The sequence below is a fragment of the Coregonus lavaretus genome, assembly GCF_964263955.1.
Source record: "Coregonus lavaretus genome assembly, contig: HAP1_SCAFFOLD_980, whole genome shotgun sequence".
Lineage (NCBI taxonomy): Eukaryota > Metazoa > Chordata > Actinopteri > Salmoniformes > Salmonidae > Coregonus > Coregonus lavaretus.
Window position 1 is genome coordinate 77,501 of NW_028167007.1, and position 14,641 is coordinate 92,141.

Consider the following 14,641-nt stretch of genomic DNA (forward strand, 5'->3'; position numbering starts at 1 on the left):
TAACAGCTAATTACCAAGACAACCATCACCTTCTGTCTCTCAATAACAGCTAATTACTAAGACAACCATCACCTTCTGTCTGTCAATAATAGCTAATTACCAAGACAACCATCACCTTCTGTCTGTCAATAACAGCTAATTACTAAGACAACCATCACCTTCTGTCTCTCAATAACAGCTAATTACTAAGACAACCATCACCTTCTGTCTCTCAATAACAGCTAATTACCAAGACAACCATCACCTTCTGTCTGTCAATAACAGCTAACTACCAAGACAACCATCACCTTCTGTCTCTCAATAACAGCTAATTACTAAGACAACCATCACCTTCTGTCTGTCAATAATAGCTAATTACCAAGACAACCATCACCTTCTGTCTGTCAATAACAGCTAATTACTAAGACAACCATCACCTTCTGTCTCTCAATAACAGCTAATTACCAAGACAACCATCAGCTCTGTCTGTCAATAACAGCTAATTACCAAGACAACCATCATTTCTGTCTCTCAATAACGGCTAATTACTAAGACAACCATCACCTTCTGTCTGTCAATAACAGCTAATTACCAAGACAACCATCAGCTCTGTCTGTCATTAACAGTTAATTTCTAAGACAGCCAACACCTTAATTTGCAGCTGCTAGCAAGATACCACATTAGATATTTCAAGAAGTTTAGTAGCATGGGTACATGACGGTCTCAAAAACGAAGAAAAGTTTCAGATTGTATTAAAAGTGTTTCAGGAGACAGCTGAACGATAGGCTGAGGCACAGACACCTGCATATATAGCCGGTGAGGCAACAGTCTTTATTACAGCTTTGAGCTCAGATCCTGTTATATAGAGTGGGACAAAGGCTTGACCCTCATCTGCCCTGCTTAAATCCATACTGTAGACAGCAACCCAACCCTATAGTCACACAGACCTGTCCTCTATTCGGTTTAATTATTTGCTTTTATTCACTGTGGAGACCATTTTGTTTTTACGAGAAGCTTAAAGCTTTTTTTTGGCCCAGTTAGTTTCACAATAAACATGACAACCCTGTTCAGTCAGTGAGTTACATGTTTCATCAATAAAGCCCCTCCAGTCAATAAAGCCCCTCCAGTCAATAAAGCCCCTCCAGTCAATAAAGCCCCTCCAGTCAATAAAGCCCCTCCAGTTTTTGAGTTGTATGTTTTATCAGTAAAGCTGCACCACCTTTTGTGGTTAATGGTCTTTTATAGGGGTCCTTTACACAGAGATAGGGTTAGAGTTAGGATTAGAGATAGGATTAGAGTTAGGATAGAGACAGGGTTAGAGTTAGGATTAGAGACAGGGTTAGAGTTAGGATTAGAGACAGGGTTAGAGTTAGGATTAGAGATAGTGTTAGAGTTAAGATTAGAGTTAGGGTTAGAGTTAGGGTTAGAGTTAGGATTAGAGACAGGGTTAGAGACAGGGTTAGAGTTAGGATTAGAGACAAGGTTAGAGTTAGGATTAGAGATAGTGTTAGAGTTAAGATTAGAGACAGGGTTAGAGTTAGGATTAGAGATAGTGTTAGAGTTAAGATTAGAGTTAGGGTTAGAGTTAGGGTTAGAGTTAGGATTAGAGACAGGGTTAGAGACAGGGTTAGAGTTAAGATTAGAGTTAGGGTTAGAGTTAGGATTAGAGACAGGGTTAGAGTTAGGATTAGAGATAGGGTTAGAGTTAGGGTTAGAGTTAGGATTAGAGACAGGGTTAGAGTTAGGATTAGAGACAGGGTTAGAGTTAGGATTAGAGATAGTGTTAGAGTTAGGGTTAGAGTTAGGATTAGAGACAGGGTTAGAGTTAGGATTAGAGATAGTGTTAGAGTTAAGATTAGAGACAGGGTTAGAGTTAGGATTAGTGACAGGGTTAAAATTAGGATTAGAGATATGGTTAGAGTTAGGATTAGAGTTAGGATTAGAGATAGGGTTAGAGTTTTACATTTACATTTACGTCATTTAGCAGACGCTCTTATCCAGAGCGACTTACAAATTGGTGCATTCACCCTATAGCCAGTGGGATAACCACTTTACAATTATTATTATTTTTTTTTTGGGGGGTAGAAGTATTACTTTATCCTATCCCAGGTATTCCTTAAAGAGGTGGGGTTTCAAATGTCTCCGGAAGGTGGTGAGTGACTCCGCTGTCCTGGCGTCGTGAGGGAGCTTGTTCCACCATTGGGGTGCCAGAGCAGCGAACAGTTTTGACTGGGCTGAGCGGGAACTATGCTTCCGCAGAGGAAGGGGAGCCAGCAGGCCAGAGGTGGATGAACGCAATGCCCTCGTTTGGGTGTAGGGACTGATCAGAGCCTGAAGGTACGGAGGTGCCGTTCCCCTCACTGCTCCATAGGCAAGCACCATGGTCTTGTAACGGATGCGAGCTTCAACTGGAAGCCAGTGGAGTGTGCGGAGGAGGGGGGTGACGTTAGAGAACTTGGGAAGGTTGAACACCAGACGGGCTGCGGCATTCTGGATGAGTTGTAGGGGTTTAATGGCACAGGCAGGGAGCCCAGCCAACAGCGAGTTGCAGTAATCCAGACGGGAGATGACAAGTGCCTGGATTAGGACCTGTGCCGCTTCCTGTGTAAGGCAGGGTCGTACTCTCCGAATGTTGTAGAGCATGAACCTGCAGGATCGGGTCACCGCCTTGATGTTAGCGGAGAACGACAGGGTGTTGTCCAGGGTCACGCCAAGGCTCTTCGCACTCTGGGAGGAGGACACAACGGATTTGTCAACCGTGATGGCGAGATCATGGAACGGGCAGTCCTTCCCCGGGAGGAAGAGCAGCTCCGTCTTGCCAGGGTTCAGCTTGAGGTGGTGATCCGTCATCCATACTGATATGTCTGCCAGACATGCAGAGATGCGATTCGCCACCTGGTTATCAGAAGGGGGAAAGGAGAAGATTAGTTGTGTATCGTCAGCGTAGCAATGATAGGAGAGGCCATGTGAGGATATGACAGAGCCAAGTGACTTGGTGTATAGGGAGAAAAGGAGAGGGCCTAGAACTGAGCCCTGGGGGACACCAGTGGTGAGAGCACGTGGTGCGGAGACAGCTTCTCGCCACGCCACTTGGTAGGAGCGACCGGTCAGGTAGGACGCAATCCAGGAGTGAGCCGCGCCGGAGATGCCCAGCTCGGAGAGGGTGGAGAGGAGGATCTGATGGTTCACAGTATCAAAGGCAGCAGACAGGTCTAGAAGGACAAGAGCAGAGGAGAGAGAGTTAGCTTTAGCAGTGCGGAGAGCCTCCGTGACACAGAGAAGAGCAGTCTCAGTTGAATGACCAGTCCTGAAACCTGACTGGTTTGGATCAAGAAGGTCATTCTGAGAGAGATAGCAAGAGAGTTGGCTAAAGACGGCACGCTCAATAGTTTTGGAAAGAAAAGAAAGAAGGGATACTGGTCTGTAGTTGTTGACATCAGTGGGATCGAGTGTTGGTTTTTTGAGAAGGGGAGCAACTCTCGCTCTCTTGAAGACGGAAGGGACATAGCCAGCGGTCAAGGATGGGGGGGAGGATTCAGCAGTGAGGAGAATGTGGCAAAGAGCTTCCTAGGGTTAGAGGCAGATGCTTGGAATTTAGAGTGGTAGAAAGTGGCCTTAGCAGCAGAAACAGATGAAGAAAATGTAGAGAGGAGGGAGTGAAAAGATGCCAGGTCGGCAGGGAGTTTAGTTTTCTTCCATTTCCGCTCAGCTGCCCGGAGCTCTGTTCTGTGAGCTCGCAATGAGTCATCAAGCCACGGAGCTGGAGGGGAGGACCGAGCCGGCCGGGAGGATAGGGGACATAGAGAGTCAAAGGATGCAGAAAGGGAGGAGAGGAGGGTTGAGGAGGCAGAATCAGGAGATTGGAGGGAGAAGGATTGAGCAGAGGGAAGAGATGATAGGATGGAAGAGGAGAGAGTAGTGGGAGAGAGAGAGCGAAGGTTGCGGCGGCGCGTTACCATCTGTGTAGGGGCAGAGTGAGTAGTGTTGGAGGAGAGCGAGAGAGAAAAGGACACAAAGTAGTGGTCGGAGACATGGAGGGGAGTTGCAGTGAGATTAGTAGAAGAGCAGCATCTAGTAAAGATGAGGTCAAGCGTATTGCCTGCCTTGTGAGTAGGGGGGGACGGTGAGAGGGTGAGGTCAAAAGAGGAGAGGAGTGGAAAGAAGGAGGCAGAGAGAAATGAGTCAAATGTAGACGTAGGGAGGTTGAAATCCCCCAGAACTGTGAGGGGTGAGCCATCCTCAGGAAAGGAGCTCATCAAGGCGTCAAGCTCATTGATGAACTCTCCAAGGGAACCTGGAGGGCGATAGATGACAAGGATATTAAGCTTAAATGGGCTAGTGACTGTGACAGCATGGAATTCAAATGAGGAGATAGACAGATGGGTTAGGGGAAAAATTGAGAATGTCCACTTGGGAGAGATGAGGATTCCTGTGCCACCACCCCTCTGACCGGATGCTCTCGGGGTATGCGAGAACACATGGTCAGACGAGGAGAGAGCAGTAGGAGTAGCAGTGTTTTCAGTGGTAATCCATGTTTCCGTCAGGCATACCACTGGTCTACTATAGGACATTGATTATATTAGGCATACCACTGGTCTACTATAGGACATTGATTATATTAGGAGTGTATATCTGTTCAGGCATACCACTGGACTTTGCTTCAGACTGTGTGTTTGTTTCCATTCAGGCGTACCACGGCCACCACCATGCTATGGAGGTCCTGGTTCAGTCTCTGCTGGATCTAGACGTGAGGAACAGCCAGGGGCGCACCCCTCTGGACCTGGCTGCCTTTAAAGGCCATGTGGAGTGTGTTGACGTCCTCATCAACCAGGGAGCCTCCATCCTGGTTAAAGACTTCACCCTGAAGAGGACCCCCATCCACGCTGCAGGTATGCATAGGATATCACGTAAGACCTAGAGATTCTGTAATTCAAAAGTTTTCCTGACCAAGATGGAGATTTGTTTGGTCATGTTGCTACGACGCCAATGTCCACTCTAGGGATGTTTATATAGTATAGTGTGAAATGCCCACTACACACTGATCTAAGGACATTTTTTGTCATGTTCCCCACTAATGGTTGAGGATCTGGGGAGGGTAAGCTGATCCTAGATCAGTGCACAGGGGGACTTCTATCCAGAGCCAGGTACACAGCTAGCAGGTGACAGGCTTCGAGGGCCTCAGCCCCAAAATGATTTATTATCTGCTGTGTTAACATCATGAGGATGTCATCTACCAATACCACTGTTCTAGAAATCTGTCTGTTCATGTGAAGGTAATAGTCGTCCAGCAATCAGCTCATATCCTCTCTGTTTAGCCTCCTCTAGCTACCAACGGTCAATCATCTCACATTCTTATATCCTCTCTGTTTAGCCTCCTCTAGCTACTGACGGTCAATCATCTCACATTCTTCTATCCTCTGTATTTATCCTCCTCTAGCTACCAACGGTCATTCAGAGTGTTTGCGTTTGCTGATTGGAAATGCTGACCTCCAGAGTGCAGTGGACGTTCAAGACGGGAATGGACAGTAAGTCAATTGGGTTTTGGATACAATTCCTGAAATAAAGAGATTTTGACACTAGGAATACGTCCCAAATGGCACCCTATGCCCTACTTGGTGCACTACTTTAAACCAGAACCCTATGGGCTCAGGTCAAAGGTAGTGTACCATATAGGGAATAGGTTGCCATTTGGGACTCAGCCTGGTTATTACCAGTTTGTAATATGACCTTGTTGTCTTGTGTATCAGAACCCCTCTGATGCTGTCGGTGCTGAGCGGACACACAGACTGTGTGTACTCACTGCTCAACAAGGGAGCCAGCGTAGAAGCCAAAGACAAGTGGGGCAGAACAGCGCTACACAGAGGGGTGAGGAGGAGAGCTGGCTGTATACGCTCACACACAGAAAGAGACGGGGAGGCTTGTTCTGATCTAGGGATGGGGCCATTGAACTACTAGGGATGGCTTTGGGGTGGGATCTAGCATGGAATATAAGTTATGCCCAAATATACATATTATCTTCAGAAAAGTAGTTGTCCATGGGTAGTGGTGTATTCATCCCTGTAGGGACCTGCCTCCAGACATCATTTTAAATAATTGATGATTCATTATTATATCATTGATTATTAGTTATTCAAATCCATTCTTGTCTCCCCGCCCTTCCTCCCAGGCGGTGACGGGTCATGAGGAGTGTGTGGAGGCCCTGCTGCAGCACAGCGCAAGCTTCCTGGTTCGGGACTGTAAGGGGCGGACCCCTGTCCACCTGGCGGCGGCATCCGGACACATCGGGGTGCTGGGGGGGCTCCTACACGCCGCCCAGTCAGTGGAGACCCTCCCCGTCATCACAGACAACCAGGGCTACACGCCACTACACTGGGCCTGCTACAACGGTACGTACTGAACTAACGGAACACTAGATATTTTCTGATTTTCTCTCTTCAGCACTGTAAACATGTCCCTGAATTAGGTAGGCCATACAACGGTACGTACTGACTAACTGGACTGTAGCTCTGTTCTCTCCTCCATGAAGTGTACACTCATTCACTCCCTCTTGTGGCTTGAAAAGCATTCGATTGGTGTGGACGGAGCCATGTGGGGGAATGAACAAGACTACAACAGAATTAAGGGTTATGACTCTCAGTGGAGGACCTTACACTGAAACAGGACTTTGTCAGGGATTGTCAGATTTTTAGCTTTCTCGGAGAGTATTGTTGTGGTCTGCAGCGACGTCATCTTTTTCCTGTATGTAATGTTTCCTGCTGGAGCAACCTATTACTTTTAATTATAAATTAAATGAATCAATCTTCCACTAGGCCATGACACGTGTGTAGAGGTGCTGCTGGAACAGGAGGTTTTCCACAAGACTGAGGGCAACTCCTTCAGCCCCCTCCACTGTGCTGTGATCAATGACAACGAGGGGGCTGCAGAGATGCTGATTGACACTCTGGGGCCGGCCATTGTCAACGCCACTGACACCAAGAACCGGTAACTACAGCACATGACAAAGTCCTTTTCTTCTGGAGAATAATGTTGTTAAAATGACCTCTGGGGTTGGATGAGGGATTGTAGATTACTTTTAATACATCTATTAGTGATTTTATATTTCTATGGTATAAACAGGGTTAATTGAACAAACTTGTTTATAACAGTCCTACACGATATCGGTGAAATACGTTTCCTCTCTCCAGGACCCCCCTGCATGCAGCGGCCTTCACGGACCACGTGGAGTGTCTTCAGCTGCTGCTAGGCCACAACGCCCAGGTCAACTCCCCCGACGCCTCCGGGAAGACCTCCCTCATGATGGCTGCTGAGAACGGACAAACCAACGCCGTCGGTATGCAGCCCCCTCTCCTCCACTTTGCCTCGCCAGCCGGCTTAAGTTCAACCTGTCTGTTTTATATTTTAATAAGTCGCTTAATTTCCTCATTGAGTTTCTTTATGTTTCTCTGTCTGTGTCAGAGCTGTTGGTGAGCAGTGCCAAAGCAGAACTCACCCTGCAGGATGCAGTCAAGAACACTGCTCTTCATCTGGCCTGCAGTAAGGTGAGCATTCCCACATCAAGATGACGTTCATCTGAACAGTTGGCTCTCTCTGGTTTAAATTTTGGTCTGACATGTTTGACTCTGGTTTTTAAAGGGGCATGAAACCAGTGCCTTGTTGATATTGGAGAAGATTACAGACAGGAACCTCATCAACTCGACTAACGCAGCCTTACAGACGTACGTATGGTTCAGCTGTATTCATTGGGCCCTGGTCAGAAGAAGTGCACTATATAGGGAATAGTCTGGCATTTGGGAGGTATCCTCATTTTCTGCTGTCTAATCTGACGGTACTTTCTCCTCAGGCCGTTACACGTTGCAGCCAGAAATGGTCTGACGGTGGTGGTGCAGGAGCTACTAGCGAAGGGTGCTAGCGTGCTCGCAGTCGATGAGAATGGTAAGATCCATTACGCTAACACTGTTTTCTTCTGTACTTCTCTTCTCAATGTGTCCACAAATGTTTCTCTCTAATCCACTGCTTGGTTATTGTCTTAACTTTGTATCTCCTAGCCTGGTGTTATTTCATGTTTTTCACCAAAAGCGTTGTAGTAAACGGTGATGCTCCTGAAGTGACCCTCTGCTGTTCTGTTTGAACCCCTCAGGTTACACGCCTGCCTTGGCCTGCGCCCCCAAACAAAGACGTGGCGGACTGCCTGGCGTTGATCCTGGCCACCATGATGCCCGTGTCCCCCTGCAACCCGGCGCCCAGCCTGTCCTTCAGTGCCATTAACCACTACACCACCAGCCCCTCCAAGAGTGTGACCTTCGACAGCCTGCCCGTGCTGCGCAGCGAGCACAGCTCCTACTGCAGCTTCAACAACATCGGCCACCGCGACCACGATGGAGGCTTCTACAAGGATGAGGACCTCAACGACTCAGACTCAGAGACGTACTGAGGGTGGTGGTGGTCGCTGCCCAGGAGGGGAGCCAAGGGCAGGCGGATGGACAGTGAAGTGGGGCAGAGGCCACAAACAAATACACACATACACACCGTGTCTTAAATCACCACAGCCAGCTTTGGGAGGGCACGAGCCGAGACAGTCCGCACAGGAGCCTTAAGAGTCCCGCAGATGGAGAGAAAGAAATGGAGGGAGGGAGGGAGAGAGAGGGGGAGGCACAACAGGCTGGCTGGCCACACTCATCCTCTCGTACCACCAGGTGTCCTTCCAGCAGATACTGGACTTCAGAGGAACTGCTGCTGCTATACCCCACCTTTACCTTTACCCACAAAGGTCCTAAACGGTAGAAACTGTCCAGCCAACAGACAGACGGACACCTTATGACGGCAATAACCTGTAGTCCTAAGAGATAGTAGCACTTCACTGAGTGAAAAACAGACATGGACCAAAAGATGTGGAAGAAGCCTTTTCAAAACCTGTTTTGACAGTAGAAATGGGATTGAGCGTTTTGGGCTGAGAAAAAACATAAGGAGTGATGTTTCATTTAAGTTTTATGAGAGTGATGGTCATGTTTATCCGCACACTAAGACAGTCAACGTACCTAGCCTCTTGTCTGTAATCCATGTGGAAGGAGGGGAAATCATTTATTTTTTCTGAACAAACATTTTATTAAAATCATTCATGTCTTAAGCTCCTGACCCTCTGTGGGAACCAAAAAATCGTAGTATTTGCTCTCATTAGTAATTTCAAATAAATTCCATCCCCAATGGCACCCTATTCCCTTTATAGTACACTACTTTTGACCTGGGCCCATAGGGTTCTGGTCAAAAGTAGTGTACTCTATAAAGAATAGGGTGCCATTTAGGATGTAGATTTTGCATACTGGTATGTGAGCAACAGGACTTTTTACATTTGCGTTATTAAACCTACCTAAAATATTTTAGAAAGTAAATGATTCATTCATGTATTCTTTCTTGTGATATTTATGTCATCATCATTTTGTGCCTTCTTTAGTTACTGAGGGGAGGTTAGGAGAGTAGGGGCAACTGTATGAGCGAAAGCAATGATGCACACTAAGTATTACAACGTTTGTGAAAAGCACTGATACTATTCCGAGGCATACGAGGGGGAAAACATGCCTCCCTTGGAGAGGAGAAACACTGTAAACCAATGGTAGGACAGCAGCATTTAGATTTTCTTCTGTTGAAAATCTATATTATTTGTCTTGGTCTTATAATCAATGTATTTTGACAGGTTTTGCTTGCTTTAACTTCTTCAAAAAAATGAAACCACTCAATCCTTTTATGTGATGGCTTGTTCAAACCGCCGTTTTTTTGTCTCTTTTTGAAAATCATTTTAACTGGAAATATGTACAATACATATGCTATGTTAGTCAAATCAGGAACAGGAGGTTCACAGGTTTTTCGTGTCCTTTTTTTTCTTTAAAAGGATGAAACTAGCATGTACATATGAAATAGTGACTGAATTCGAAACTCCCATGAATTCTTTCAGTATCTGAAGATTGCTGTATATTTTATGAGTAATAAAATAAAGAAATGAGTTATGTTATTTAATAATGAACTATGGGTTATCTGTTTTATGTGACAACCGCAGTATCAATTTCTAGGTGTCAGGCAGTGACAGTGGTGCCAATCCCAAAAGAAAGGCTACAACGAGGAACAAGAAGTCTATTGGCAAAGTGATGAAAAAATGCATTTACTTTGGCCTAACGGTGTGGGTTATGTATTTTATTTGTTCATGGCGTCCTCAACATTACAGTTTTAAGGGCAACAATAGCCTACATTTGTTTCCAACTCGCAGGATTTCCATACGTCAGCTTTCAACAGCACAGAGCGTTGCATCAGCACGAGATCGGAAGTGCGTCAAATCTTTACAGCATTGTTACGTCATCACTGATAAACGTCGAAACGGATCAGAAACCGCTGGAGCAGTTCAGTCTGATCCTCGCTAGTGCTGGAGGAATGCGTTCATTTTGGCAAGGAAATGTGCTGATTTTGCAAGGAGATGGAGAATAAAGAGTGCAAGGTAGGCATGTTATTTTTTTTTTTAAATCTTCAATTATAGTAATTACTGTGGATTAAATATTGTTTAACAAATGAAATAATGTGCTATTCATGCTGTAATATCAAACTAGAAAGCCTATGGCCGGGGAGTCATGAGAGTTGGCTAAAGGTACAGTAGAATCTGCTGTGGGTCAAATGGGGGTCAAAGGTTATGGCATCACCTTCATAAATACGTCCTAAATGGCACCCTATTCCCTATGTAGGCTAGTGCACTACTTTTGACCAAGAGCCATAGAAGGGTTGGCTGACGTCACGGTAAAATGATGCTCGCGCATCGATGGCTGGAAGTCGTGTATCTTGTTATGATTCTGAACCTCAGCTAACAACAAGCTGCCATGTGGGGAATCGTAGCTCTGTGGCATGTTTCAGCTCATTGTATGGTGTTATTGATACCATGTCTTGTTTTGAGGTGTTTTGACTGATATCATGTCTATGCAATGGCTAAAATTCGCTACCTAGCTAACCAACAACAACTGTAACAATGTATTTGAGACGAGTTCATTGTTCAAATGTATTTATGGTTGCAATAAACATTTAGAGACTAAATATAGTTTACATGTTGTCAACAGTCTAAGCAAACCCTGTCTATTTTGCCCCATAGTTGCATGCCAGTTTTGTTGCATAGACATAGAGTCCCACAGTGGAGGTGTCATAATACCCATAAAACCTAGCGGTCAAACAGGGAAATGGTTCCAATCGTTTTTCCACCATTCATTTTTCCCATAGGCGATTTTAGAAACACATAAAATAAGGGCTGTATTTCGTGTAGGCTTACCCTGGCGTGACGTTTTTGTAACCATGTAAATCTCTCTCGGACAAGGTGACTTTTATCAGTATATTCGGCTCCATTTACTCTCAGATTCGAAAATGCTAATTAGCATCAAAGTAGACATCATGCAAAACTACAAATCCCTGCAAGCTCCTGCACGTCATCTCTAGCTGACACCTTTGCTAACAGGTATTGTGTCAATTTAAAACTTGCACTAGACAGTTCACAGAATTGTCAATTTAAAGAAATGCAGCCAATTTATTCATATACTACATTTAGCTAACATTAGATAGTTAATCCAGAGATTCTTACCTTTGCCTCGATCAGCATGATCATCATGGCATTTGTAGTTCTTTATGATAGCCACATTAGCAGCTAATAAGCATTACATTTTTGGGAGGTAAATACAAGAGAATATATTGATAAGTCACCTTGTCCTAGAGAGATTTACACGGTTATCAAAACGTCACACCAGGGTAAGCCTACACGAAACACAGACCTTATTTTAAGTGTTTCTAAAATCCCCAATGGGAAAAATGAATGGTGGAAAAACTCAATTGGTAGAGCATGGCGCTTGTAATGCCAGGGTAGTGGGTTCGATCCCCGGGACCACCCATACGTAAAAATGTATGCACGCATGACTGTAAGTGGCTTTGGATAAAAGCGTCTGCTAAATGGCATATTATTATTATTATTATTATTATTATTAAAACGATTGGAACCATTTCCCTGTTTGACCACTAGGTTTTATGGGTATTATGACTCATACTGTGGGACTCTATAGGGCTCCAGCCAAAATAAGTGCACTATATTGGAAATAGGGTGCTATTTCGGACACAAGCATAGATATGATGCATTATGATGTGACCATAGAAATAGAATCACTAGAAAGGATAGAGCCTCTGACCATGGCAATTTGACTGGTAAACTGAACTGTACACCTGATATGATGTTCTGGTGATTCTATTTCTATGAATATGATGCATTATGATGTGACAATGAGAGTTGGGTTAATGGTGCTCTCAAGGCAACCGGGAACTCGAAGAAAAAAAACTAGGTCAAATCATGACGTCTGTGATCTTCAGGTCGGAAAGTCGGAGCTCTAGAAAGATGCCAGAGTTTCCGACTTGGAATTCCTTTTTACATTTTGTGGTGGTAATTTTACCCCCTTTTCCTCCCCAATTTTTCGTGATATCCAATTGGTAGTTACGATCTTGTTACGATCTTGTCTCATCGCTGCAACTCCCCAGTGGGCTCGGGAGAGGCGAAGGTCGAGTCAGGCGTCCTCCAAAACATGACCCGCCAAGCCGCGCTGCTTCCGACTTGGAATTCCGAGTTGGATGACTGTTCAAAAAGATTTTTCCCAGTCGGAGCTTGTTTTTTTTCCCGATTTCCCAGTTGTCTTGAACGCACTGAAGTCGGAAGTCAGAGATTTCCCAGTTGTTTTGAACACGGCAAAAGGCGACACAGTAGGTGACATCTAAACATGACTTTGTGCTGTCTTTCAGAGGTCAGAGGTCAGTGGGAATGACCTCACCCTCATAGACCTGGATGACCCCATCAATGGTGCTGATATTATGAAGGAAGTCAGGTAAGTGATTTACACTAATGACACATTTGTGACTGGTTACAGGATCACATAGGCCTAAAGATACAGATTCAGTAGTAGGTCAAAGGTCACCGCCTATGGAGAGGTAGGCCCAGAGCTATGTATTTATAGAGTTGGGACATTGAGATATAAACTCAGCAAAAAAAGAAACGTCCTCTCACTGTCAACTGCGTTTATTTTCAGCAAACTTAACGTGTAAATATTTGTATGAACATAACAAGATTCAACAACTGAGACATAAACTGAACAAGTTCCACAGACATGTGACTAACAGGGTCAAAATCAAAAGTAACAGTATTTGGTGTGGCCACCAGCTGCAATAAGTACTGCAGTGCATCTACTCCTCATGGACTGCACCAGATTTGCCAGTTCTTGCTGTGAGATGTTACCCCACTCTTCCACCAAGGCACCTGCAAGTTCCCAGACATTTCTGGGGGGAATAGCCCTAGCCCTCACCCTCCAATCCAACAGATACAGGCTCTTCGCTGACCATGGCAGAACACTGACATTCCTGTCTTGCAGGAAATCACGCACAGAACGAGCAGTATGGCTGGTGGCATTGTCATGCTGGAGGGTCATGCCAAGATGAGCCTGCAGGAAGGGTACCACATGAGGGAGGAGGATGTCTTCCCTGTAACACACAGTGTTGAGATTGCCTGCAATGACAACAAGCTCAGTCCGATGATGCTGTGACACACCGCCCCAGACCATGATGGACCCTCCACCTCCAAATTGATCCCGCTCCAGAGTACAGGCCTCGGTGTAACGCTCATTCCTTTGACGATAAACGCGAATCCGACCATCACCCCTGGTGAGACAAAACCGCGACTCATCAGTGAAGAGCACTTTTTGCCAGTCCTGTCTGGTCCAGCGACGGTGGGTTTGTGCCCATAGGTGACGTTGTTGCCAGTGATGTCTGGTGAGGACTTGCCTTACAACAGGCCTACAAGCCCTCAGTCCAGCCTCTCTCAGCCCATTGCGGACAGTCTGAGCACTGATGGAGGGATTGTGCATTCCTGGTGTAACTCGGGGCAGTTGTTGTTGCCATCCTGTACCTGTCCCGCAGGTTTGATGTTCGGATGTGCCGATCCTGTGCAGGTGTTGTTACACGTGGTCTGCCACTGCGAGGACGATCAGCTGTCCGTCCTGTCTCCCTGTAGCGCTGTCTTAGGCATCTCACAGTACGGACATTGCATTTTATTGCCCTGGCCTCATCTGCGTGAACATGCCTTAGGCATGCTGCAAGGAGGCATGAGGACTGCAGATGTGGCCAGGGCAATAAATTGCAATGTCCGTACTGTGAGACGCCTAAGACAGCGCTACAGGGAGACATGACGGTGGCAGACCACGTACGGGCATCTTCGCAGTGGCAGACCCTGGGCATCTTTCTTTTGGTGTTTTTCAGAGTCAGTAGAAAGGCCTCTTTAGTGTCCTAAGTTTTCATAACTACCGTCTGTAAGCTGTTTGTGTCTTAATGACCGTTCCACAGGTGCATGTTCATTAATTGTTTATGGTTCATTGAACAACATTTTACATTTTAGTCATTTAGCAGACGCTCTTATCCAGAGCGACTTACAGTTAGTGAGTGCATACATTTTCATACTGGCCCCCCGTGGGAAACGAACCCACAACCCTGGCGTTGCAAGCGCCTTGCTCTACCAACTGAGCTACAGGGGACTAGCATGGGAAACAGTGTTTAAACCCTTTACAATGAAGATCTGTGAAGTTATTTGGATTTTTAGGAATTATCTTTGAAAGATCCTGAA

The 14,641-nt window shown here is 45.6% G+C and overlaps 2 protein-coding genes and 1 long non-coding RNA gene across 3 annotated transcripts in view; all 3 read left to right on the plus strand.

Moving 5' to 3' along the window:
• The window catches only part of LOC311113982 (2-hydroxyacyl-CoA lyase 1-like), a 12,689-nt gene extending 7,938 nt beyond the window's left edge, over positions 1 to 4,751 (plus strand). Inside the window, exon 9 of the mRNA XM_084189249.1 lies at positions 4,667 to 4,751. The gene's annotated coding sequence lies outside the window, so the exon portion shown is untranslated. The remainder of the gene's footprint in view (positions 1 to 4,666) is intronic.
• Positions 4,752 to 4,785: 34 nt separating this feature from the next.
• On the plus strand, positions 4,786 to 5,754 carry LOC311113976. The gene is made up of 3 exons (XR_014611066.1): positions 4,786 to 4,868; positions 5,417 to 5,504; positions 5,727 to 5,754. It is a non-coding gene; the product is annotated as an uncharacterized lncRNA (long non-coding RNA).
• A 9-nt stretch (positions 5,755 to 5,763) lies between these two features.
• LOC311113978 (serine/threonine-protein phosphatase 6 regulatory ankyrin repeat subunit A-like) lies at positions 5,764 to 9,849 on the plus strand. The gene is made up of 8 exons (XM_084189240.1): positions 5,764 to 5,844; positions 6,146 to 6,365; positions 6,789 to 6,960; positions 7,164 to 7,309; positions 7,435 to 7,517; positions 7,612 to 7,694; positions 7,820 to 7,911; positions 8,117 to 9,849. The coding sequence occupies exons 3-8, from the start codon at positions 6,905 to 6,907 to the stop codon at positions 8,242 to 8,244; spliced, it is 588 nt and encodes a 195-aa protein (XP_084045366.1). The 5' UTR covers positions 5,764 to 5,844; positions 6,146 to 6,365; positions 6,789 to 6,904; the 3' UTR covers positions 8,245 to 9,849.
• The last annotated feature ends 4,792 nt before the right edge of the window (positions 9,850 to 14,641 follow it).